The 25,539-nt window shown below is 35.7% G+C and overlaps 1 protein-coding gene and 1 long non-coding RNA gene across 2 annotated transcripts in view; one reads left to right on the top strand and one right to left on the bottom strand.

Moving 5' to 3' along the window:
- Positions 1 to 12,183: 12,183 nt before the first annotated feature.
- LOC149731960 (uncharacterized) overlaps positions 12,184 to 25,539 on the top strand; it is a 45,059-nt gene continuing 31,703 nt past the window's right edge. Inside the window, exon 1 of the long non-coding RNA XR_016385496.1 lies at positions 12,184 to 12,369. This is a non-coding gene — a long non-coding RNA (uncharacterized LOC149731960). The remainder of the gene's footprint in view (positions 12,370 to 25,539) is intronic.
- Positions 12,536 to 18,785, bottom strand: LOC149731961 (uncharacterized). The gene has a single exon (XM_089882269.1). The coding sequence runs from the start codon at positions 17,560 to 17,562 to the stop codon at positions 16,294 to 16,296; it is 1,269 nt and encodes a 422-aa protein (XP_089738395.1). The 5' UTR covers positions 17,563 to 18,785; the 3' UTR covers positions 12,536 to 16,293.

The following is a 25,539-nucleotide window of genomic DNA, read 5'->3' on the forward strand; positions in this document are numbered from 1 at the left end:
AAAAAACTTAACATACCAGAACAATTAATACAATGGATTAAGATTTTGTACACGCAAATTATTAGCAAAATTGAAATAAATGGAGCACTCACGAAAGACATCTACCTAAACAGAGGCATAAGGCAAGGATGTCCCTGCTCCATGCTTTTATTTCTAATTGGATTGGAAACCCTAACACAGAATATAAATGCGAACGCAAACGTAAAAGGGTACAAAATTGGTAAAATAGAATGTAAACTAGAACAATATGCAGATGACCTGACCCTACTCATTACGGAACCTGGCTCAATAACTCACGCAATGAACGAATTAAAAAAATATGAAAATTTCTCTGGACAACAAATTAACTTGAATAAAACCCAAATTATTACCAACGATAGAGAAATGGAAAGAACGGTGCTAGAAATATTTCCGGGCGAAGCCATACAGAAAACGATAAAAGTTTTAGGAATTCATTTTAGCATTAGCGAAAACTGCACCCAAAGTAACCTGGAAAAAGCAACAAAAACAATCAATTTTTTGTTGAAAAAACATCAACATAGAAAACTTACTCTAAAAGGAAGAGTTACTTTAATTAACGCTCTTATTATGCCACAAATCCTACAAATAAGTAAACACATTGTGATCCCAAAATGCTTTATAAACCAAATTCAAAACTTACTATATAGATTTTTGTGGTATCCAAGCAAGATTGAAAAAATTAAACGAATCAAATTAATTGCCCAACGTGAGGATGGCGGTCTACTCTTCCCGCAAATTAACATAAAAATTCTCGCCGCAAAAACAACCAGAATATACCACATCTCAAGACTAGAGAAAATAGAAAATCTATGGGAAGAATGGTTCCGTTATAATTTTGGACCGACAATGAAAAATCTCAATACACGTATCTATAGCAATTCGGCTCCAAACACAATTTACCCTGATCAAATCCATCAAGAAATTAGAACATCCTTACGTATTTTACAAAGGCATGATTTCGAATTGGTCTCCGGCAAAATTAAACCTATTTATACAGTGCTATTAAAAAACTTACTATTAAAATCCCATGCGAATCGAGAACTAAAATGGGATGTTATAACATTTAATCAGCGAAACAGTAAACATTACTTTACAAACATTGAACGCGACACTAATTACCGCATTGCCCACAACGCATTTTTATATGGAGACTTTTTTCGAACCAATAATTTTAATCCTTACTACGACGGAAAAATACAAATCCGATCATGTAAATTCTGCCGACAACAAACAGATAATATTAATCACGTGATTTTTAATTGCGATAATGCCCAACAAATAATAAAAGAAATGCAAGAACTTCTAGATAAAATTCAAGAAAATCCGCCAACTCTAACAACAGACTTCATTTTTTCGAACATAAACTTAAATAAAAACGACATAGTGGCAGCCAAAATGGTTATCACATATAAAATCACAATAATAAATGAAAAACGGAAACTTGACAAAGAAAACAAAAACATTTGGCATAATGAAAAATTTCAACGTAAAATATTATGGATTGTAAAAAAACGTATTCGTTCGCTTATTCAAACCAACATATTCAAATACGGCGTTGAAAAAACATTAGTAAATTTTGGATTATCGAAAGAGTATCACCAATTACTCACGTAAAGCTCCAGTCGCGGTATGTTACACAACCTCCCCAATCGTATGTAGAGTGCGTCTTGCAGATATCACTAGTATGACTTCATCCAATCACTTCTTGGCATTTAATGCATATTTCTATTTTTAATAGTTAATGTGCTATTCAATGATTAATTATGTTATTCAAAATATGCTTTAGTGTACCATTAGATTGTATTAACACTGCGTTTTTTTTTTTTTTTTTTTTTTTTTTTTTTTCTTTCGAATGACCCTCTGTTTATTCATTCTTTAATGAGTATAGTTTTTCGCCCCACGCTGCAATGATGAGGAAATTGATTAATCCCCAAAACTAGTGTAAACTGTTTGTTACAATCACTTCTGAGCAGCTAAGGAAAGAATAAAAAAAAAAAAAAAAAAAAAAAAAAAAAACTGAGCTTTGGCTCAACTATATATAAATAAAAGAGTTCTGGACCTAAAATAGTTGTTTGACCATTTATCGCGCTACACCGCACAACGTAAGAGCTATCGGACTTTACCATTATTACATACCGTTATCACATTTGTCAGATTAACACATCAGCTACATTTGCACAGAATTGGTTTCAATGTGTTTTTTTTTATTCAAAGACCACTTTTTGAATTGAAGCACCCAACTCAGACATTTTAAGGCATTCTATTTGAATAAGGTAAGCATCTGAGCTTTGGCTCAACTATATATAAATAAAAGTGTTCTGGACCTAAAATACTTGTTTGACCATTTATCGCGCTACACCACATCGGCTACATTTGCACCGAATTGGGTTCAAAGTGTTTTCTTTATACGGAGACTACTTTTCAAATTAAAGCACCCAACTCAGACATTTTATGGCATTCTATTTGAATAAGGTAAGCATCTGAGCTTTGGCTCAACTATATATAAATAAAAGAGTTCTGGACCTAAAATACTTGTTTGACCATTTATCGCGCTACACCGCACAACGTAAGAGCTATCGGACTTCACCATTATTACATACCGTTATCACATTTGTCAGACTAACACATCGGCTACATTTGCACCGAATTGGGTTCAAAGTGTTTTCTTTATACGGAGACTACTTTTCGAATTGAAGCACCCAACTCAGACATTTTAAGGCATTCTATTTGAATAAGGTAAGCATCTGAGCTTTGGCTCAACTATAAAAAAATAAAAGAGTTCGGGACCTAAAATACTTGTTTGACCATTTATCGCGCTACACCGCACAACGTAAGAGCTATCAGACTTCACCATTATTACATACCGTTATCACATTTGTCAGACTAACACATCGGCTACATTTGCACCGAATTGGGTTCAACGTGTTTTCTTTATACGGAGACTACTTTTCGAATTAAAGGACCTAAGTCAGATATTTTAAGGTATTCTATTTAAATAAGGTAAGAATCTGAGCTTTGGCTCAACTATATATAAATAAAAGAGTTCTGGACCTAAAATACTTGTTTGACCATTTATCGCGCAACGTAAGAGCTATCGGACTTTACTATTATTACATACCGTTATCACATTTGTCAGACTAACACATCGGCTACATTTGCACCGAATTGGGTTCAAAGTGTTTTCTTTATACGGAGACGACATTTTAAGGCATTCTATTTGAATAAGGTAAGCATCTGAGCTTTGGCTCAACTATATATAAATAAAAGAGTTCTGGACCTAAAATACTTGTTTGACCATTTATCGCGCTACACCGCACAACGTAAGCATCTGAGCTTTGGCTCAACTATATATAAATAAAAGTGTTCTGGACCTAAAATACTTGTTTGACCATTTATCGCGCTACACCGCACAACGTAAGAGCTATCGGACTTTACTATTATTACATACCGTTATCACATTTTTAAGATTAACACATCGGCTACATTTGCACAGAATTGGGTTCAAGGTGTTTCCTTTATACGGAGACTACTTTTCGAATTGAACCACCCAACTCAGACATTTTAAGGCATTCTATTTGAATAAGGCAAGCATCTGAGCTTTGGCTCAACTATATATAAATAAAAGTGTTCTGGACCTAAAATACTTGTTTGACCATTTATCGCGCTACACCCCGCAACGTAAGAGCTATCGGACTTTACCATTATTACATGCACCGAATTGGGTTCAAGGTGTTTCCTTTATACGAAGACTACTTTTTGAATTAAACCAACCAAGTCAGACATTTGAAGGTATTCTATTTGAATAAGGTAAGAATCTGAGCTTTGGCTCAACTATATGTAAATAAAAGAGTTCTGGACCTAAAATACTTGTTTGACCATTTATCGCGCTACACCGCACAACGTAAGAGCTATCGGACTTCACCATTATTACATACCGTTATCACATTTGTCAGACTAACACATCGGCTACATTTGCACCGAATTGGGTTCACGGTGTTTTCTTTATACGAAGACTACTTTTTGAATTAAACCAACCAAGTCAGACATTTGAAGGTATTCTATTTGAATAAAGTAAAAATCAGAGCTTTGGCTCAACTATATATAAATAAAAGAGTTCTGGACCTAAAATACTTGTTTGACCATTTATCGCACTACACCGCACAACGTAAGAGCTATCGGACTCAGATGCTTACCTTATTCTATTTGAATAAGGTAAGCATCTGAGCTTTGGCTCAACTATATATAAATAAAGGAGTTCTGGACCTAAAATACTTGTTTGACAATTTATCGCGCTACACCGCACAACGTAAGAGCTATCGGACTTCACCATTATTACATACCGTTATCACATTTGTCAGACTAACACATCGGCTACATTTGCACCGAATTGGGTTCAAAGTGTTTTCTTTATACGGAGACTACTTTTTGAATTGAAGCACCCAACTCAGACATTTTAAGGCATTCTATTTGAATAAGGTAAGCATCTGAGCTTTGGCTCAACTATATATAAATAAAAGAGTTCGGGACCAAAAATACTTGTTCGACCATTTATCGCGCTACACCGCACAACGTAAGAGCTATCAGACTTCACCATTATTACATACCGTTATCACATTTGTCAGACTAACACATCGGCTACATTTGCACCGAATTGGGTTCAACGTGTTTTCTTTATACGGAGACTACTTTTCGAATTAAAGGACCTAAGTCAGATATTTTAAGGTATTCTATTTGAATAAGGTAAGAATCTGAGCTTTGGCTCAACTATATATAAATAAAAGAGTTCTGGACCTAAAATACTTGTTTGACCATTTATCGCGCTACACCGCGCAACGTAAGAGCTATCGGACTTTACTATTATTACATACCGTTATCACATTTGTCAGACTAACACATCGACCCCGCAACGTAAGAGCTATCGGACTTTACCATTATTACATACCGTTATCACATTTGTCAGACTAACACATCGGCTACATTTGCACCGAATTGGGTTCAGGGTGTTTTCTTTATACGAAGACTACTTTTATAAGAAAAGGACCTAAGTCAGACATTTGAAGGTATTCTATTTGAATAAGGTAAGCATCTGAGCTTTGGCTCAACTATATATAAATAAAAGTGTTCTGGACCTAAAATACTTGTTTGACCATTTATCGCGCTACACCGCGCAACGTAAGAGCTATCGGACTTTACCATTATTACATACCGTTATCACATTTGTAAGATTAACACATCGGCTACATTTGCACAGAATTGGGTTCAAGGTGTTTTTTTTATACAAAGACCACTTTTTGAATTGAAGCACCCAACTCAGACATTTTAAGGCATTCTATTTGAATAAGGTAAGCATCTGAGCTTTGGCTCAACTGTATATAAATAAAAGAGTTCTGGACCTAAAATACTTGTTTGACCATTTATCGCGCTACACCGCACAACGTAAGAGCTATCGGACTTCACCATTATTACATACCGTTATCACAATTGTCAGACTAACACATCGGCTACATTTGCACCGAATTGGGTTCAAAGTGTTTTCTTTATACGGAGACTACTTTTCGAATTAAAGGACCTAAGTCAGATATTTTAAGGTATTCTATTTGAATAAGGTAAGCATCTGAGCTTTGGCTCAACTATATATAAATAAAAGAGTTCTGGACCTAAAATACTTGTTTGACCATTTATCGCGCTACACCACATCGGCTACATTTGCACCGAATTGGGTTCAAAGTGTTTTCTTTATACGGAGACTACTTTTCGAATTGAAGCACCCAACTCAGACATTTTAAGGCATTCTATTTGAATAAGGTAAGCATCTGAGCTTTGGCTCAACTATATATAAATAAAAGAGTTCTGGACCTAAAATACTTGTTTGACCATTTATCGCGCTACACCGCGCAACGTAAGAGCTATCGGACTTTACTATTATTACATACCGTTATCACATTTGTCAGACTAACACATCGACCCCGCAACGTAAGAGCTATCGGACTTTACCATTATTACATACCGTTATCACATTTGTCAGACTAACACATCGGCTACATTTGCACCGAATTGGGTTCAGGGTGTTTTCTTTATACGAAGACTACTTTTATAAGAAAAGGACCTAAGTCAGACATTTGAAGGTATTCTATTTGAATAAGGTAAGCATCTGAGCTTTGGCTCAACTATATATAAATAAAAGTGTTCTGGACCTAAAATACTTGTTTGACCATTTATCGCGCTACACCGCGCAACGTAAGAGCTATCGGACTTTACCATTATTACATACCGTTATCACATTTGTAAGATTAACACATCGGCTACATTTGCACAGAATTGGGTTCAAGGTGTTTTTTTTATACAAAGACCACTTTTTGAATTGAAGCACCCAACTCAGACATTTTAAGGCATTCTATTTGAATAAGGTAAGCATCTGAGCTTTGGCTCAACTGTATATAAATAAAAGAGTTCTGGACCTAAAATACTTGTTTGACCATTTATCGCGCTACACCGCACAACGTAAGAGCTATCGGACTTCACCATTATTACATACCGTTATCACAATTGTCAGACTAACACATCGGCTACATTTGCACCGAATTGGGTTCAAAGTGTTTTCTTTATACGGAGACTACTTTTCGAATTAAAGGACCTAAGTCAGATATTTTAAGGTATTCTATTTGAATAAGGTAAGCATCTGAGCTTTGGCTCAACTATATATAAATAAAAGAGTTCTGGACCTAAAATACTTGTTTGACCATTTATCGCGCTACACCACATCGGCTACATTTGCACCGAATTGGGTTCAAAGTGTTTTCTTTATACGGAGACTACTTTTCGAATTGAAGCACCCAACTCAGACATTTTAAGGCATTCTATTTGAATAAGGTAAGCATCTGAGCTTTGGCTCAACTATATATAAATAAAAGAGTTCTGGACCTAAAATAGTTGTTTGACCATTTATCGCGCTACACCGCACCACGTAAGAGCTATCAGACTTCACCATTATTACATACCGTTATCACATTTGTCAGACTAACACATCGGCTACATTTGCACCGAATTGGGTTCAACGTGTTTTCTTTCTACGGAGACTAGTTTTCGAATTGAAGCACCCAACTCAGACATTTTAAGGCATTCTATTTGAATAAGGTAAGCATCTGAGCTTTGGCTCAACTATATATAAATAAAAGAGTTCTGGACCTAAAATACTTGTTTGACCATTTATCGCGCTACACCGCGCAACGTAAGAGCTATCGGACTTTACTATTATTACATACCGTTATCACATTTGTCAGACTAACACATCGACCCCGCAACGTAAGAGCTATCGGACTTTACCATTATTACATACCGTTATCACATTTGTCAGACTAACACATCGGCTACATTTGCACCGAATTGGGTTCAGGGTGTTTTCTTTATACGAAGACTACTTTTTTAAGAAAAGGACCTAAGTCAGACATTTGAAGGTATTCTATTTGAATAAGGTAAGCATCTGAGCTTTGGCTCAACTATATATAAATAAAAGTGTTCTGGACCTAAAATACTTGTTTGACCATTTATCGCGCTACACCGCGCAACGTAAGAGCTATCGGACTTTACCATTATTACATACCGTTATCACATTTGTAAGATTAACACATCGGCTACATTTGCACAGAATTGGGTTCAAGGTGTTTTTTTTATACAAAGACCACTTTTTGAATTGAAGCACCCAACTCAGACATTTTAAGGCATTCTATTTGAATAAGGTAAGCATCTGAGCTTTGGCTCAACTATATATAAATAAAAGAGTTCTGGACCTAAAATACTTGTTTGACCATTTATCGCGCTACACCGCACAACGTAAGAGCTATCGGACTTCACCATTATTACATACCGTTATCACATTTGTCAGACTAACACATCGGCTACATTTGCACCGAATTGGGTTCAAAGTGTTTTCTTTATACGGAGACTAGTTTTCGAATTGAAGCACCCAACTCAGACATTTTAAGGCATTCTATTTGAATAAGGTAAGCATCTGAGCTTTGGCTCAACTATATATAAATAAAAGAGTTCTGGACCTAAAATACTTGTTTGACCATTTATCGCGCTACACCACATCGGCTACATTTGCACCGAATTGGGTTCAAAGTGTTTTCTTTATACGGAGACTACTTTTCGAATTGAAGCACCCAACTCAGACATTTTAAGGCATTCTATTTGAATAAGGTAAGCATCTGAGCTTTGGCTCAACTATATATAAATAAAAGAGTTCTGGACCTAAAATAGTTGTTTGACCATTTATCGCGCTACACCGCACCACGTAAGAGCTATCAGACTTCACCATTATTACATACCGTTATCACATTTGTCAGACTAACACATCGGCTACATTTGCACCGAATTGGGTTCAACGTGTTTTCTTTATACGGAGACTAGTTTTCGAATTGAAGCACCCAACTCAGACATTTTAAGGCATTCTATTTGAATAAGGTAAGCATCTGAGCTTTGGCTCAACTATATATAAATAAAAGAGTTCTGGACCTAAAATACTATCGCGCTACACCCCATCGGCTACATTTGCACCGAATTGGGTTCAAAGTGTTTTCTTTATACGGAGACTACTTTTCGAATTGAAGCACCCAACTCAGACATTTTAAGGCATTCTATTTGAATAAGGTAAGCATCTGAGCTTTGGCTCAACTATATATAAATAAAAGAGTTCTGGACCTAAAATAGTTGTTTGACCATTTATCGCGCTACACCGCACAACGTAAGAGCTATCGGACTTTACCATTATTACATACCGTTATCACATTTGTCAGATTAACACATCAGCTACATTTGCACAGAATTGGTTTCAATGTGTTTTTTTTTATACAAAGACCACTTTTTGAATTGAAGCACCCAACTCAGACATTTTAAGGCATTCTATTTGAATAAGGTAAGCATCTGAGCTTTGGCTCAACTATATATAAATAAAAGTGTTCTGGACCTAAAATACTTGTTTGACCATTTATCGCGCTACACCACATCGGCTACATTTGCACCGAATTGGGTTCAACGTGTTTTCTTTATACGGAGACTACTTTTCAAATTAAAGCACCCAACTCAGACATTTTATGGCATTCTATTTGAATAAGGTAAGCATCTGAGCTTTGGCTCAACTATATACAAATAAAAGAGTTCTGGACCTAAAATACTTGTTTGACCATTTATCGCGCTACACCGCACAACGTAAGAGCTATCAGACTTCACCATTATTACATACCGTTATCACATTTGTCAGACTAACACATCGGCTACATTTGCACCGAATTGGGTTCAACGTGTTTTCTTTATACGGAGACTACTTTTCGAATTAAAGGACCTAAGTCAGATATTTTAAGGTATTCTATTTAAATAAGGTAAGAATCTGAGCTTTGGCTGAACTATATATAAATAAAAGAGTTCTGGACCTAAAATACTTGTTTGACCATTTATCGCGCAACGTAAGAGCTATCGGAATTTACTATTATTACATACCGTTATCACATTTGTCAGACTAACACATCGACCCCGCAACGTAAGAGCTATCGGACTTTACCATTATTACATACCGTTATCACATTTGTCAGACTAACACATCGGCTACATTTGCACCGAATTGGGTTCAGGGTGTTTTCTTTATACGAAGACTACTTTTTTAAGAAAAGGACCTAAGTCAGACATTTGAAGGTATTCTATTTGAATAAGGTAAGCATCTGAGCTTTGGCTCAACTATATATAAATAAAAGTTTTCTGGACCTAAAATACTTGTTTGACCATTTATCGCGCTACACCGCGCAACGTAAGAGCTATCGGACTTCACCATTATTACATACCGTTATCACATTTGTAAGATTAACACATCGGCTACATTTGCACAGAATTGGGTTCAAGGTGTTTTTTTTATACAAAGACCACTTTTTGAATTGAAGCACCCAACTCAGACATTTTAAGGCATTCTATTTGAATAAGGTAAGCATCTGAGCTTTGGCTCAACTATATATAAATAAAAGAGTTCTGGACCTAAAATACTTGTTTGACCATTTATCGCGCTACACCGCACAACGTAAGAGCTATCGGACTTCACCATTATTACATACCGTTATCACATTTGTCAGACTAACACATCGGCTACATTTGCACCGAATTGGGTTCAAAGTGTTTTCTTTATACGGAGACTAGTTTTCGAATTGAAGCACCTAACTCAGACATTTTAAGGCATTCTATTTGAATAAGGTAAGCATCTGAGCTTTGGCTCAACTATATATAAATAAAAGAGTTCTGGACCTAAAATACTTGTTTGACCATTTATCGCGCTACACCAGATCGGCTACATTTGCACCGAATTGGGTTCAAAGTGTTTTCTTTATACGGAGACTACTTTTCGAATTGAAGCACCCAACTCAGACATTTTAAGGCATTCTATTTGAATAAGGTAAGCATCTGAGCTTTGGCTCAACTATATATAAATAAAAGAGTTCTGGACCTAAAATACTTGTTTGACCATTTATCGCGCTACACCGCACAACGTAAGAGTTATCGGACTTCACCATTATTACATACCGTTATCACATTTGTCAGACTAACACATCGGCTACATTTGCACCGAATTGGGTTCAACGGCTACATTTGCACCGAATTGGGTTCAAAGTGTTTTCTTTATACGGAGACTAGTTTTCGAATTGAAGCACCCAACTCAGACATTTTAAGGCATTCTATTTGAATAAGGTAAGCATCTGAGCTTTGGCTCAACTATATATGAATAAAAGAGTTCTGGACCTAAAATACTTGTTTGACCATTTATCGCGCTACACCGCACAACGTAAGCATCTGAGCTTTGGCTCAACTATATATAAATATAAGTGTTCTGGACCTAAAATACTTGTTTGACCATTTATCGCGCTACACCGCACAACGTAAGAGCTATCGGACTTTACTATTATTACATACCGTTATCACATTTTTAAGATTAACACATCGGCTACATTTGCACAGAATTGGGTTCAAGGTGTTTCCTTTATACGGAGACTACTTTTCGAATTGAAGCACCCAACTCAGACATTTTAAGGCATTCTATTTGAATAAGGTAAGCATCTGAGCTTTGGCTCAACTATATATAAATAAAAGAGTTCTGGACCTAAAATACTTGTTTGACCATTTATCGCGCTACACCGCACAACGTAAGCATCTGAGCTTTGGCTCAACTATATATAAATAAAAGTGTTCTGGACCTAAAATACTTGTTTGACCATTTATCGCGCTACACCGCACAACGTAAGAGCTACGGCGCAGTGGAGTTGAGAACTTCAGCGGAACGTCGTAGTTGTTCGAAGCAGGTAGTAGAGCTGGTGAAGAGTAGAGGCAGTCGGGTGCTTTAATTCAAAAAGTAGTCTCCGTATAAAGTAAACACTTTGAACCCAATTCGGTGCAAATGTAGCCGATGTGTTAGTCTGACAAATGTGATAACGGTATGTAATAATGGTGAAGTCTGATAGCTCTTACGTTGTGCGGTGTAGCGCGATAAATGGTCAAACAAGTATTTTAGGTCCCGAACTCTTTTATTTATATATAGTTGAGCCAAAGCTCAGATGCTTACCTTATTCAAATAGAATGCCTTAAAATCTCTGAGTTGGGTGCTTCAATTCGAAAAGTAGTCTCCGTATAAAGAAAACACTCTGAACCCAATTCGGTGCAAATGTAGCCGATGTGTTAGTCTGACAAATGTGATAACGGTATGTAATAATGGTGAAGTCCGATAGCTCTTACGTTGTGCGGTGTAGCGCGATAAATGGTCAAACAAGTATTTTAGGTCCAGAACTCTTTTATTTATATATAGTTGAGCCAAAGCTCAGATGCTTACCTTATTCAAATAGAATGCCTTAAAATGTCTGAGTTGGGTGCTTCAATTCGAAAACTAGTCTCCGTATAAAGAAAACACTTTGAACCCAATTCGGTGCAAATGTAGCCGATGTGTTAGTCTGACAAATGTGATAACGGTATGTAATAATGGTGAAGTCCGATAGCTCTTACTTTTTGCGGTGTAGCGCGGTAAATGGTCAAACAAGTATTTTAGGTCCAGAACTCTTTTATTTATATATAGTTGAGCCAAAGCTCAGATGCTTACCTTATTCAAATAGAATGCCTTAAAATGTCTGAGTTGGGTGCTTCAATTCGAAAAGTAGTCTCCGTATAAAGAAAACACTTTGAACCCAATTCGGTGCAAATGTAGCCGATCTGATGTAGCGCGATAAATGGTCAAACAAGTATTTTAGGTCCAGAACTCTTTTATTTATATATAGTTGAGCCAAAGCTCAGATTTTTTTTTTTTTTTTTTTTTTTTTTTTTTTTTAGGTCCAGAACTCTTTTATTTATATATAGTTGAGTCAATTTTTTTTTTTTTTTTTTTTTGCTCAGAGTTTCGATCCTTTTGAATCATAGTTTCAAGTTAGGAGTCGTCATGACCTCATCATTGCAGTACACGAATTGAAAGACACATGCACACAACAATGGGCGAAAATCCTGACAGTATAAAATTAATTTGGCAAGTAGCAATTTGGCAAGTGGATTTAAATAAACTTACATCCATAGATTATATGGGAACAATTAAAATAGTGACCAGGTGAAAAGAATTTAGGTTGGAAATCATGGGATTGATTTGCTAGAGCCCGTTTTTATGGATGCTGTTTCAGTTGGAGGATATTTTTCAGTTGATCGGATGTGACCCCTTTTTGCAGTTTGGACACAAAGGATCCAAATTTGTTTTTAATTATCCATAATTTGTTTCTAACAAACTTTTTATTATTCCAGGTGTATTCATTGTCTTTGTCTAAATTTCTTTTTGCATCCATTATTTCTGATTTTGTTATTGTTAACAGTTTTATTATGCCAATCATTTTGTTTCCATCGGGGATATTGTACATTATTAGCTTTTCAGTTATTTTTGAGTTATATGTAAATATTTTATTTGCGTACATACTTATTTGGAGCATTAGTTCTTTAATTACTGGACATTTTAGTAATATATGTGTTATGTTGTCTTCTGTTGCTCTACAAAACTTGCAGTTTCTTATTTGCACTTGACCTCTGTAATAGTTTGAAGCATAGCCCTTTTTAAAATCGCCAAACCTATATGCCTTATTTGCAATCAGGTAGTTTGAGTTTCGTTCTTTATTTGTAAAAAAAGGTTTTAGTTGTTTCGAAGCACAATTTATTTTTTCCCATGAAAGTGTCGCGCCATCGATAACTATTTTGTTTTCTATTCTGGATCGACTTTGTAGCTGTTCATAGATTGGTTTTAATTTGTCATTTTCCCAAATAAAGTTTGAATTTTTCAGTTTGAATAGATTATGACGTAAAATTTTATAGAGACAGTTTGGATATATTGTGTTTGGGGCCGTATTTGTATGTAAATCCGGATTGATAATTTTAATACTGGATCCCAATTGATATCTGACCCATTCATGCCATAGTTCGGTTATCGCCTCTAATTGTGATATTTCAAAAAACCTGCTGAGTTGAGCGCTTAATACTTTTGTTTTTATGTTTGGGATTCCTCTACCACCTTTTATTTTCGGTAGTTGGAGAGTTGAGCGTTTAATATTTTCTATTTTCGATGGTGCCCAGATAAATTGAAATATTGATTGAGTCATTAGATTTTCGTATTTGGTTGGAAGGGGAATGTGTTTGCCTATATGTAAGAGTTGTGGTACGATTAGTGAATTAATTAGTAGGGCTTTTCCGTTGATTGTTAATTTTCTATGTTTATTCTTGTGCAGTATATATTTTATGGTATTCACAGCTTTTTCCCAATTTTTATCTACCGTCATCCAGCTTAAGCTAAAGAAGATCCCCAAAACTTTTATTTCTTGTTTTAAATTGTTTCCCCAGTCGACCGTTGTTAGGGCGTCTTTTGTTTCGGTATTATTACTTATTATTTGAGTTTTATTCATATTTATCTTGTGTCCTGATGCTATTTCATAGTGACCAAGTTCCTTCCTTATTTCATAGAGTGATGATGCGTTTTCAGTTAATATTGTCAAATCATCAGCATATTGAACGCATTTCGTTTCTATATTCCTTAGTTTATATCCAGTTATTTGATTGTTGCGATTTAGTTTTCTAGTTAAGATTTCCATTCCTATGATAAAGAGAGTCATGCTCAGGGGGCAACCCTGTCTTATACCTCGTTTTATTGGGATATCTTCTGTAAAAGTGCCATTAATCTCTACTTTACTTATTATATTGGTATATATAATTTTTACCCATTTAGTTATATAGGATGGGAAATCCAGTTTTTCCAATATTTTATGTAGAAAACGGTGATCCACTCTATCAAAAGCCTTTTCGAAGTCTATTGCTATTATGGTTAGTGGTTTGTTTAATGCTTGGGCTGAGTCGATCGCACTTTGTATATTATATATTGCTTTATGTATGTCTCTATTGGCAACTCCGCAATTTTGGCTAGTACTTATCAATCTGTTTAGAGTTGGTTTAATTCTGTTATTAATTATTTTGCTGAGTATTTTATAATCGTTATTCAAAAGGGATATTGGGCGCCAATTTTTTAGCTCTTGTTTATTTCCCTTTTTAAAAATTAGTTTTGTTATGGCGGTTCTCATTGAGAGTGGCATGGCTTCTTTGAGATATATATTGTGATATAATTCGGCCAGGTCGTTGGAGAATTCTTTATCCATCATTTTATATAGTTGAGGTGTGAGTCCATCACAACCTGGAGAAGAATCTTTATTTAGGGAGTTTATGGCGTTTTCTATTTCCTCCTCTGTTATTGGTCTGTTTAGGTAATCCGTTTCTTCTTTGTCCCATGTTATTGGTTCAATTTCGTTCAGGTAGTTATTCTGATGTTCTGTTTTATTTTCTATTCCCCATAGGTTGGTATAAAATGCGTGTATGTTATTGATTATTTCAGTTCTATTTTCAGTTAGTAGGCCTTGTTTCGTAACGATACTGTATATACTACATTGGGATTGCGTCGTTTTTTCAAAATGAAAAAAATCTTTTGTTGGTTGTTCTTCATTGTCGTATTTTTTTATCTTCGCCCTGATTAGAGCTCCCTGGTTTCTTTTATCTTCATATGCGTTTATACTATGTTGTAGGTTTATATATTTATGATTATTTTCAAAATTTTTATCGTTTATTTTAATGTCATTTAATCTTTTTACACATTCTATGTAACAAATTCGTTCAACGTGGCTTGTATATTTTGAAAAATCCATAGCTTCGTTTTTTATCATTATTTTCCCTTTTTCCCACCATTCCAAAATATTGAATATACATCGTTTTTGTAACCGCCAATTTTTCCAGTAGGTGTATATAGCATTTTGAAAGTCTTTGTGATTTAGCGTATTGTTATTTATTTTGTAAAAGGAGGGACCCCATTTTTTGCGTAATTCCATTGCAATTTTAACTATTGGGCAGCAGTTGTGGTCCGAAAAGTTGTTTGTCACATGATGGATATCTAAAACTAACGGAAGGATGTTTTGATTAGCATATATTCTATCTATTCTGCTGGCAGAAACAGAAGTCGTGCGGGTATATACAATTTTGTCTTTGTGTATTTTCCGATGTACGTCGTATAGCTTTTTTTCTTTTTTTATTATTCCCCATTTTTTAAGTTGCGTTTCGCCATATATTCGCGTGCTGAACGTATCAATATGTTCGGTGACGAAGTTAAAATCCCCAATTACTAGGTTTTTAGTTGTTAAATTGTGTTCTAATTTTTGTTCCAGTATGTCCAATTGTTGAATTCTCGTATATTCCGCTTTACTACCGGATTGCAAATATAAATTGTATATGCAAAAATAACCATTCTTTTCTTTTATTTTGATTTTCTGGATTCGATTTGGAATGATAATTTCATGAGATATTTCATATTGATCTGTTATATATTTTTTTATTAGACATATAGTACCTGCTCGAAATTGTGGTTCTATTTTGTCAGTTATTGTATTAGAAAAAATGTTTACGTTACAGGTTAGTTCGATTTCTTTAATCATGTGGTGAGTCATACATCGAGTTTCTTGTATGCACAAGATATCGATCTTATTTATTTTGAGGTAATTTTTGATTGCATTTATTTTAGGTTTTATACTGTTTACATTTATCGTTCCAATAATTATATGAGTCCGGGGCATATTTTCGGATGAGGCTGTTTGTTGGATATTTGAATTATTTTTGATACTAGTAGTTAGAGCCATAGTGTCTGTAAAAAGGGATCTATTAGTTTAAGTATAGTATATTAGAATTATAGATATACGGCTATAAGGTTTGGAATGTTTTCCTTCTTTTTGAGGGTGTTGAACTTTGATCGAAGAGTTCCTCCAGGCTGCCGGACGATCTTTGGATCTGGGGTGGTTCAGTTTCAATGATTTCTACCATGTTAGATGCTGTGTCCATAATATTGGAGTGGTAAAGCCTGTGGTAATTTTCAATTATTTGGATATTCGTTTCGGTCTGGTCGTCTGAATGGTCTGTAGTTGGTTCTTGGTCTTTGATTGCAGTTGGTTGATCCGGGGTTGCTGTTTCCAATGTTTCATGCATGTCTAGCTGTTTGTTTGATGCTGTTTCCTCATCAGTTTGTTTTTTTAGCATTGGGATGGGCATTCTTTTTATTTTGGGCGTTCTTTTGGGTTTGGGTGTCTTTGCCTTAAGTGGAGTGGATGTTCTTGTATTTATGGTTGTGTTTGTTCCTGCCTGCATTGAGGGAAAATGCTCCATACTGTCTATGTTTATTGTGTTCTGTAATACGTTAAACCGGTTTCTTATTTCAATTGCTGGAGTAGACTTTGGTGTTGCATGGTATTGATTGGTTTGTTTTCTCCAGGGGGTTATCGGCTGTGTTGAAGGTTTTGATCGGCAGTTTCTTAATATGTGCCCATCTGACTTGCAGAACGTACAGAAACCTTTCTTGTGGCATTTTGTCTGCACGTGACCACGTTCTTTGCAGAATCTGCACAATGGTAAGTGGGATTCTCCGGGTCTTGTTACAGTAACCCATTTTCCGCAGATTTTTGCAGTTTTCGGTATATTGTTCATGTTGATTTTGTCGAAATATATTGTAAGCCATCCATTTTTTATGTTCTTGTAGTTTCGATGATGACCAAATTCCATATTTGAGACTTTTCCCCATCTGTGTTTTTCTAATGTTGCTCTTATTTTAGGTTCGTCAATATAGCATGGAATCGGGTGCAGGGTCACTATTTCCTTTGGTGGTGTTGGTAGGTGTGCCGTAACTTTGGTTTTGTTCCCATTTTGTCCGGTGTAGTAGATGTCTTGGTTGTTATAGTAGTCCAAAATGTTCTTAATGTTTTCTGGGCTGTCGGTTTTTAGAGTGACCAGGAAAGCAGCGTCTTTGAAGGACTCCATTATCACGCCCTCTACCTCCCCGGTCAGTACTTCCAGGGGTCCTCCGTTTCCGAAGAGCTCCATGAATGTGGAGACACTAATGGGTTCTACATTTCCTTTTAACTGAATTACAATTGATCTCTTTATCTCCATTTCCAATTCCACTATTTTAATATTGGACATATTGCCAATTTTGTGGGTTTTCGATTATCAATTACGTATGCTTGAGGTTTTGCACGGGTGTCGGAAGATACGGTTGTACAGTTCAATACTGTACAACAGTATAAATACAGTTAAAACGCAGAAGGAAAAATATTTACAATAACTAAGATTATATTCAGGTTGCTATGGCTCCAAGTACTATCCTATCGGGCTCTAGCACACAAGTGTGCGGATAAACAAAACGAAAAGACAAAAAAAATGCAAAAACACAAGTCACCTGGTCGCAGGGCAGAAAATAAGAGTAGTGTAATTCAATGAACGGGTTGAGATGAGATCCAAATGTCTTGTTGTGGTTAGTCCGTAGAAGGGGTATACACCTTCTGTTGAAGTCTATATTTTGGTGGGAGTTTGAATCCAGTGATTTGATGTAGTTGATCAGAGTAGATTTTCTTTATGCTTCTTTTCGATTCTTGGGTCAAAGGCCGTCCAGTTCAAGATGCTTCGTTGGGAGCGGTGGACACTATAAGGTGGAACAGGGTGTCGATGCTCTACGGCGCAGTGGAGTTGAGAACTTCAGCGGAACGTCGTAGTTGTTCGAAGCAGGTAGTAGAGCTGATGAAGAGTAGAGGCAGGTCGTCACGTCGTGGAGATCGTCGGTCAGTATGAGCAAAAACGGTTCTATTGGGTAAGAAGCTCTGAGAGTAGAGTCGCCACAGCTCAGATGCTTACCTTATTCAAATAGAATGCCTTAAAATGTCTGAGTTGGGTGCTTTAATTCGAAAAGTAGTCTCCGTATAAAGAAAACACTTTGAACCCAATTCGGTGCAAATGTAGCCGATGTGTTAGTCTGACAAATGTGATAACGGTATGTGATAATGGTGAAGTCCGATAGCTCTTACGTTGTGCGGTGTAGCGCGATAAATGGTCAAACAAGTATTTTAGGTCCAGAACTCTTTTATTTATATATAGTTGAGCCAAAGCTCAGATTCTTACCTTATTCAAATAGAATACCTTAAAATATCTGACTTAGGTCCTTTAATTCGAAAAGTAGTCTCCGTATAAAGAAAACACGTTGAACCCAATTCGGTGCAAATGTAGCCGATGTGTTAGTCTGACAAATGTGATAACGGGATGTAATAATGGTGAAGTCTGATAGCTCTTACGTTGTGCGGTGTAGCGCGTTAAATGGTCAAACAAGTATTTTAGGTCCAGAACTCTTTTATTTATATATAGTTGAGCCAAAGCTCAGATTCTTACCTTATTCAAATAGAATGCCTAAAAATGTCTGAGTTGTGTGCTTCAATTCAAAAAGTAGTCTTCGTATAAAGAAAACACCTTTAACCCAATTCGCTGTAAATGTAGCCGATGTGTTAATCTGACATATGCGATAACGGTATGTAATAATGGTAAAGTCCGATAGCTCTTACGTTGTGCGGTGTAGCGCGATAAATAGTCAAACAAGTATTTTAGGTCCAGAACTCTTTTATTTATATATAGTTGAGCCTAAGCTCAGATTCTTACCTTATTCAAATAGAATACCTAAAAATGTCTGAGTTGTGTGCTTTAATTCAAAAAGAAGTCTCCGTATAAAGAAAACAGCTTGAACCCAATTCGGTGTAAATGTAGCCGATGTGTTAATCTGACAATTGTGATAACGGTATGTAATAATGGTAAAGTCCGATGGCTCTTACGTTGTGCGGTGTAACGCGATAATTGATCAAACAAGTATTTTAGGTCCAGAACTCTTTTATTTATATATAGTTGAGCCAAAGCTCAGATTCTTACCTTATTCAACTAGAATGCCTTAAAATGTCTGAGTTGGGTGCTTCAATTCAAAAAGTAGTCTTCGTATAAAGAAAACACCTCGAACCCAATTCGCTGCAAATGTAGCCGATGTGTTAATCTGACAAATGTGATAACGGTATGTAAGAATGGTAAAGTCCGATAGCTCTTACGTTGTGCGGTGTAGCGCGGTAAATAGTCAAACAAAAATTTTAGTTCCAGAACTCTTTTATATATATATAGTTTAGCCAAAGCTCAGATTCTTACCTTATTCAAATAGAATACCTTAAAATGTCTGACTTAGGTGCTTTAATTCAAAAAGAAGTCTTCGTATAAAGAAAACACCTTGAACCCAATTCGATGCAAATGAAGCCGATGTGTTAATCTGACAAATGTGATAACGGTATGTAATAATGGTAAAGTCCGATAGTTCTTACGTTGTGCGGTGTTGCGTGATAAATGATCAAACAAGTATTTTAGGTCCAGGACTCTTTTATTTATATATAGTTGAGCCAAAGCTCAGATTCTTACCTTATTCAAATAGAATACCTTAAAATGTCTGACTTAGGTGCTTTAATTCAAAAAGAAGTCTCCGTATAAAGAAAACACCTTGAACCCAATTCGGTGCAAATGTAGCCGATGTGTTAATCTGACAAATGTGATAACGGTATGTAATAATGGTAAAGTCCGATAGCTCTTTCGTTGTGCGGTGTAGCGCGATAATAGATGAAACAAGTATTTCAGGTCCAGAACTCTTTTATTTATATATAGTTGAGCCAAAGCTCAGATTCTTACCTTATTCAAATAGAATGCCTTAAAATGTCTGAGTTGGGTGCTTCAATTCAAAAAGTAGTCTTCGTAAAAAGAAAACACCTTGAACCCAATTCGCTGTAAATGTAGCCGATGTGTTAATCTGACAAAATGTGATAACGGTATGTAATAATGGTAAAGTCCGATAGCTCTTACGTTGTACGGTGTAGCGCGATAAATGATCAAGCAAGTATTTTAGGTCCAGAACTCTTTTATTTATATATAGTTGAGCTAAAGCTCAGATTCTTACCTTATTCAAATAGAATGCCTAAAAATGTCTGAGTTGTGTGCTTCAATTCAAAAAGTAGTCTTCGTATAAAGAAAACACCTTTAACCCAATTCGCTGTAAATGTAGCCGATGTGTTAGTCTGACAAATGTGATAACGGTATGTAATAATGGTGAAGTCTGATAGCTCTTACGTTGTGCGGTGTAGCGCGATAAATGGTGAAACAAGTATTTTAGGTCCAGGACTCATTTATTTATATATAGTTGAGCCAAAGCTCAGATGCTTACCTTATTCAAATAGAATGCCTTAAAATGTCTGAGTTGGGTGCTTCAATTCAAAAAGTGGTCTTTGTATAAAAAAAACACCTTGAAACCAATTCTGTGCAAATGTAGCCGATGTGTTAGTCTGACAAATGTGATAACGGTATGTAATAATGGTGAAGTCTGATAGCTCTTACGTTGTGCGGTGTAGCGCGATAAATGGTCAAACAAGTATTTTAGATAAATGGTCAAACAAGTATTTTAGGTCCAGAACTCTTTTATTTATATATAGTTGAGCCAATGCTCAGATGCTTACCTTATTCAAATAGAATGCCTTAAAATGTCTGAGTTGGGTGCTTCAATTCAAAAAGTGGTCTTTGTATAAAAAAAACACCTTGAACCCAATTCTGTGCAAATGTAGCCGATGTGTTAATCTTACAAATGTGATAACGGTATGTAATAATAGTAAAGTCCGATTGCTCTAACGTTGTGCGGTGTAGCGCGATAAATGGTCAAACAAGTATTTTAGGTCCAGAACTCTTTTATTTATATATAGTTAACCAAAGCTCAGATGCCAACCTTATTCAAATAGAATGCCTTAAAATATCTGACTTAGGTCCTTTAATTCGAAAAGTAGTCTCCGTATAAAGAAAACACTTTGAACCCAATTCGGTGCAAATGTAGCCGATGTGTTAGTCTGACAAATGTGATAACGGTATGTAATAATGGTGAAGTCCGATAGCTCTTACGTTGTGCGGTGTAGCGCGATAAATGGTCAAACAAGTATTTTAGGTCCAGAACTCTTTTAATTAAATATAGTTGAGCCTAAGCTCAGATTCTTACCTTATTCAAATAGAATGCCTAAAAATGTCTGAGTTGTGTGCTTCAATTCAAAAAGAAGTCTCCGTATAAAGAAAACAGCTTGAACCCAATTCGGTGTAAATGTAGCCGATGTGTTAGTCTGACAAATGTGATAACGGTATGTAATAATGGTGAAGTCTGATAGCTCTTACGTTGTGCGGTGTAGCGCGATAAATGGTCAAACAAGTATTTTAGATAAATGGTCAAACAAGTATTTTAGGTCCAGAACTCTTTTATTTATATATAGTTGAGCCAAAGCTCAGATGCTTACCTTATTCAAATAGAATGCCTTAAAATGTCTGAGTTGGGTGCTTCAATTCAAAAAGTGGTCTTTGTATAAAAAAAACACCTTGAACCCAATTCTGTGCAAATGTAGCCGATGTGTTAATCTTACAAATGTGATAACGGTATGTAATAATAGTAAAGTCCGATTGCTCTAACGTTGTGCGGTGTAGCGCGATAAATGGTCAAACAAGTATTTTAGGTCCAGAACTCTTTTATTTATATATAGTTGAGCCAAAGCTCAGATGCTTACCTTATTCAAATAGAATGCCTTAAAATATCTGACTTAGGTCCTTTAATTCGAAAAGTAGTCTCCGTATAAAGAAAACACTTTGAACCCAATTCGGTGCAAATGTAGCCGATGTGTTAGTCTGACAAATGTGATAACGGTATGTAATAATGGTGAAGTCCGATAGCTCTTACGTTGTGCGGTGTAGCGCGATAAATGGTCAAACAAGTATTTTAGGTCCAGAACTCTTTTATTTATATATAGTTGAGCCAAAGCTCAGATGCTTACCTTATTCAAATAGAATGCCTTAAAATATCTGACTTAGGTCCTTTAATTCAAAAAGAAGTCTCCGTATAAAGAAAACAGCTTGAACCCAATTCGGTGTAAATGTAGCCGATGTGTTAATCTGACAATTTTGATAACGGTATGTAATAATGGTAAAGTCCGATGGCTCTTACGTTGTGCGGTGTAAGGCGATAATTGATCAAACAAGTATTTTAGGTCCAGAACTCTTTTATTTATATATAGTTGAGCCAAAGCTCAGATTCTTACCTTATTCAAATAGAATGCCTAAAAATGTCTGAGTTGTGTGCTTCAATTCAAAAAGTAGTCTTCGTATAAAGAAAACACCTTTAACCCAATTCGCTGTAAATGTAGCCGATGTGTTAATCTGACATATGCGATAACGGTATGTAATAATGGTAAAGTCCGATAGCTCATACGTTGTTTAGTCCGATAGCTCTTACGATGGTGAAGTCCGATAGCTCTTACGTTGTGCGGTGTAGCGCGATAAATGGTCAAACAAGTATTTTAGGTCCAGAACTCTTTTATTTATATATAGTTGAGCCAAAGCTCAGATGCTTACCTTATTCAAATAGAATGCCTTAAAATATCTGACTTAGGTCCTTTAATTCAAAAAGAAGTCTCCGTATAAAGAAAACAGCTTGAACCCAATTCGGTGTAAATGTAGCCGATGTGTTAATCTGACAATTTTGATAACGGTATGTAATAATGGTAAAGTCCGATGGCTCTTACGTTGTGCGGTGTAAGGCGATAATTGATCAAACAAGTATTTTAGGTCCAGAACTCTTTTATTTATATATAGTTGAGCCAAAGCTCAGATTCTTACCTTATTCAAATAGAATGCCTAAAAATGTCTGAGTTGTGTGCTTCAATTCAAAAAGTAGTCTTCGTATAAAGAAAACACCTTTAACCCAATTCGCTGTAAATGTAGCCGATGTGTTAATCTGACATATGCGATAACGGTATGTAATAATGGTAAAGTCCGATAGCTCTTACGTTGTGCGGTGTAGCGCGATAAATAGTCAAACAAGTATTTTAGGTCCAGAACTCTTTTATTTATATATAGTTGAGCCTAAGCTCAGATTCTTACCTTATTCAAATAGAATACCTAAAAATGTCTGAGTTGTGTGCTTTAATTCAAAAAGAAGTCTCTGTATAAAGAAGACAGCTTGAACCCAATTCGGTGTAAATGTAGCCGATGTGTTAATCTGACAATTGTGATAACGGTATGTAATAATGGTAAAGTCCGATGGCTCTTACGTTGTGCGGTGTAACGCGATAATTGATCAAACAAGTATTTTAGGTCCAGAACTCTTTTATTTATATATAGTTGAGCCAAAGCTCAGATTCTTACCTTATTCAACTAGAATGCCTTAAAATGTCTGAGTTGGGTGCTTCAATTCAAAAAGTAGTCTTCGTATAAAGAAAACACCTCGAACCCAATTCGCTGCAAATGTAGCCGATGTGTTAATCTGACAAATGTGATAACGGTATGTAAGAATGGTAAAGTCCGATAGCTCTTACGTTGTGCGGTGTAGCGCGGTAAATAGTCAAACAAAAATTTTAGTTCAAGAACTCTTTTATATATATATAGTTTAGCCAAAGCTCAGATTCTTACCTTATTCAAATAGAATACCTTAAAATGTCTGACTTAGGTGCTTTAATTCAAAAAGAAGTCTTCGTATAAAGAAAACACCTTGAACCCAATTCGATGCAAATGAAGCCGATGTGTTAATCTGACAAATGTGATAACGGTATGTAATAATGGTTAAGTCCGATAGTTCTTACGTTGTGCGGTGTTGCGTGATAAATGATCAAACAAGTATTTTAGGTCCAGAACTTTTTTATTTAAATATAGTTGAGCCTAAGCTCAGATTCTTACCTTATTTAAATAAAATGCCTAAAAATGTCTGAGTTGTGTGCTTTAATTCAAAAAGTAGTCTTCGTATAAAGAAAACACCTTTAACCCAATTCGCTGTAAATGTAGCCGATGTGTTAATCTGACAAATGTGATAACGGTATGTAATAATGGTAAAGTCCGATAGCTCTTACGTTGTGCGGTGTAGCGCGATAAATCATCAAACAAGTATTTTAGGTCCAGAACTCTTTTATTTATATATAGTTGAGCCAAAGCTCAGATTCTTACCTTATTCAAATAGAATGCCTAAAAATGTCTGAGTTGTGTGCTTCAATTCAAAAAGTAGTCTTCGTATAAAGAAAACACCTTTAACCCAATTCGCTGTAAATGTAGCCGATGTGTTAATCTGACAAATGTGATAACGGTATGTAATAATGGTAAAGTCCGATAGCTCTACGTTGTGCGGTGTAGCGCGATAAATGATCAAACAAGCATTTTAGGTCCAGAACTCTTTTATTTATATATAGTTGAGCCAAAGCTCAGATTCTTACCTTATTCAAATAGAATGCCTAAAAATGTCTGAGTTGTGTGCTTCAATTCAAAAAGTAGTCTTCGTATAAAGAAAACACCTTGAACCCAATTCGCTGCAAATGTAGCCGATGTGTTAATCTAACAAATGTGATAACGGTATGTAATAATGGTAAAGTCCGATAGCTCTTACGTTGTGCGGTGTAGCGCGATAAACAGTCAAACAAAAATTTTAGTTCCAGAACTCATTTATTTATATAAAGTTGAGCCAAAGCTCAGATTCTTACCTTATTCAAATAGAATACCTTAAAATGTCTGACTTAGGTGCTTTAATTCAAAAAGAAGTCTCCGTATAAAGAAAACACCTTGAACCCAATTCGGTGCAAATGTAGCCGATGTGTTAATCTGACAAATGTGATAACGGTATGTAATAATGGTAAAGTCCGATAGCTCTTTCGTTGTGCGGTGTAGCGCGATAATAGATGAAAAAAGTATTTCAGGTCCAGAACTCTTTTGATTATATATAGTTGAGCCAAAGCTCAGATTCTTACCTTATTCAAATAGAATGCCTAAAAATGTCTGAGTTGTGTGCTTCAATTCAAAAAGTAGTCTTCGTATAAAGAAAACACCTTTAACCCAATTCGCTGTAAATGTAGCCGATGTGTTAATCTGACAAATGTGATAACGGTATGTAATAAAGGTAAAGTCCGATAGCTCTTACGTTGTGCGGTGTAGCGCGATTAATCATCAAACAAGTATTTTAGGTCCAGAGCTCTTTTATTTATATATAGTTGAGCCAAAGCTCAGATTCTTACCTTATTCAAATAGAATGCCTTAAAATGTCTGAGTTGGGTGCTT

Source organism: Ciona robusta, chromosome 8, assembly GCF_009617815.1.
Source record: "Ciona robusta chromosome 8, ASM961781v2".
In the NCBI taxonomy this organism is placed as follows: domain Eukaryota; kingdom Metazoa; phylum Chordata; class Ascidiacea; order Phlebobranchia; family Cionidae; genus Ciona; species Ciona robusta.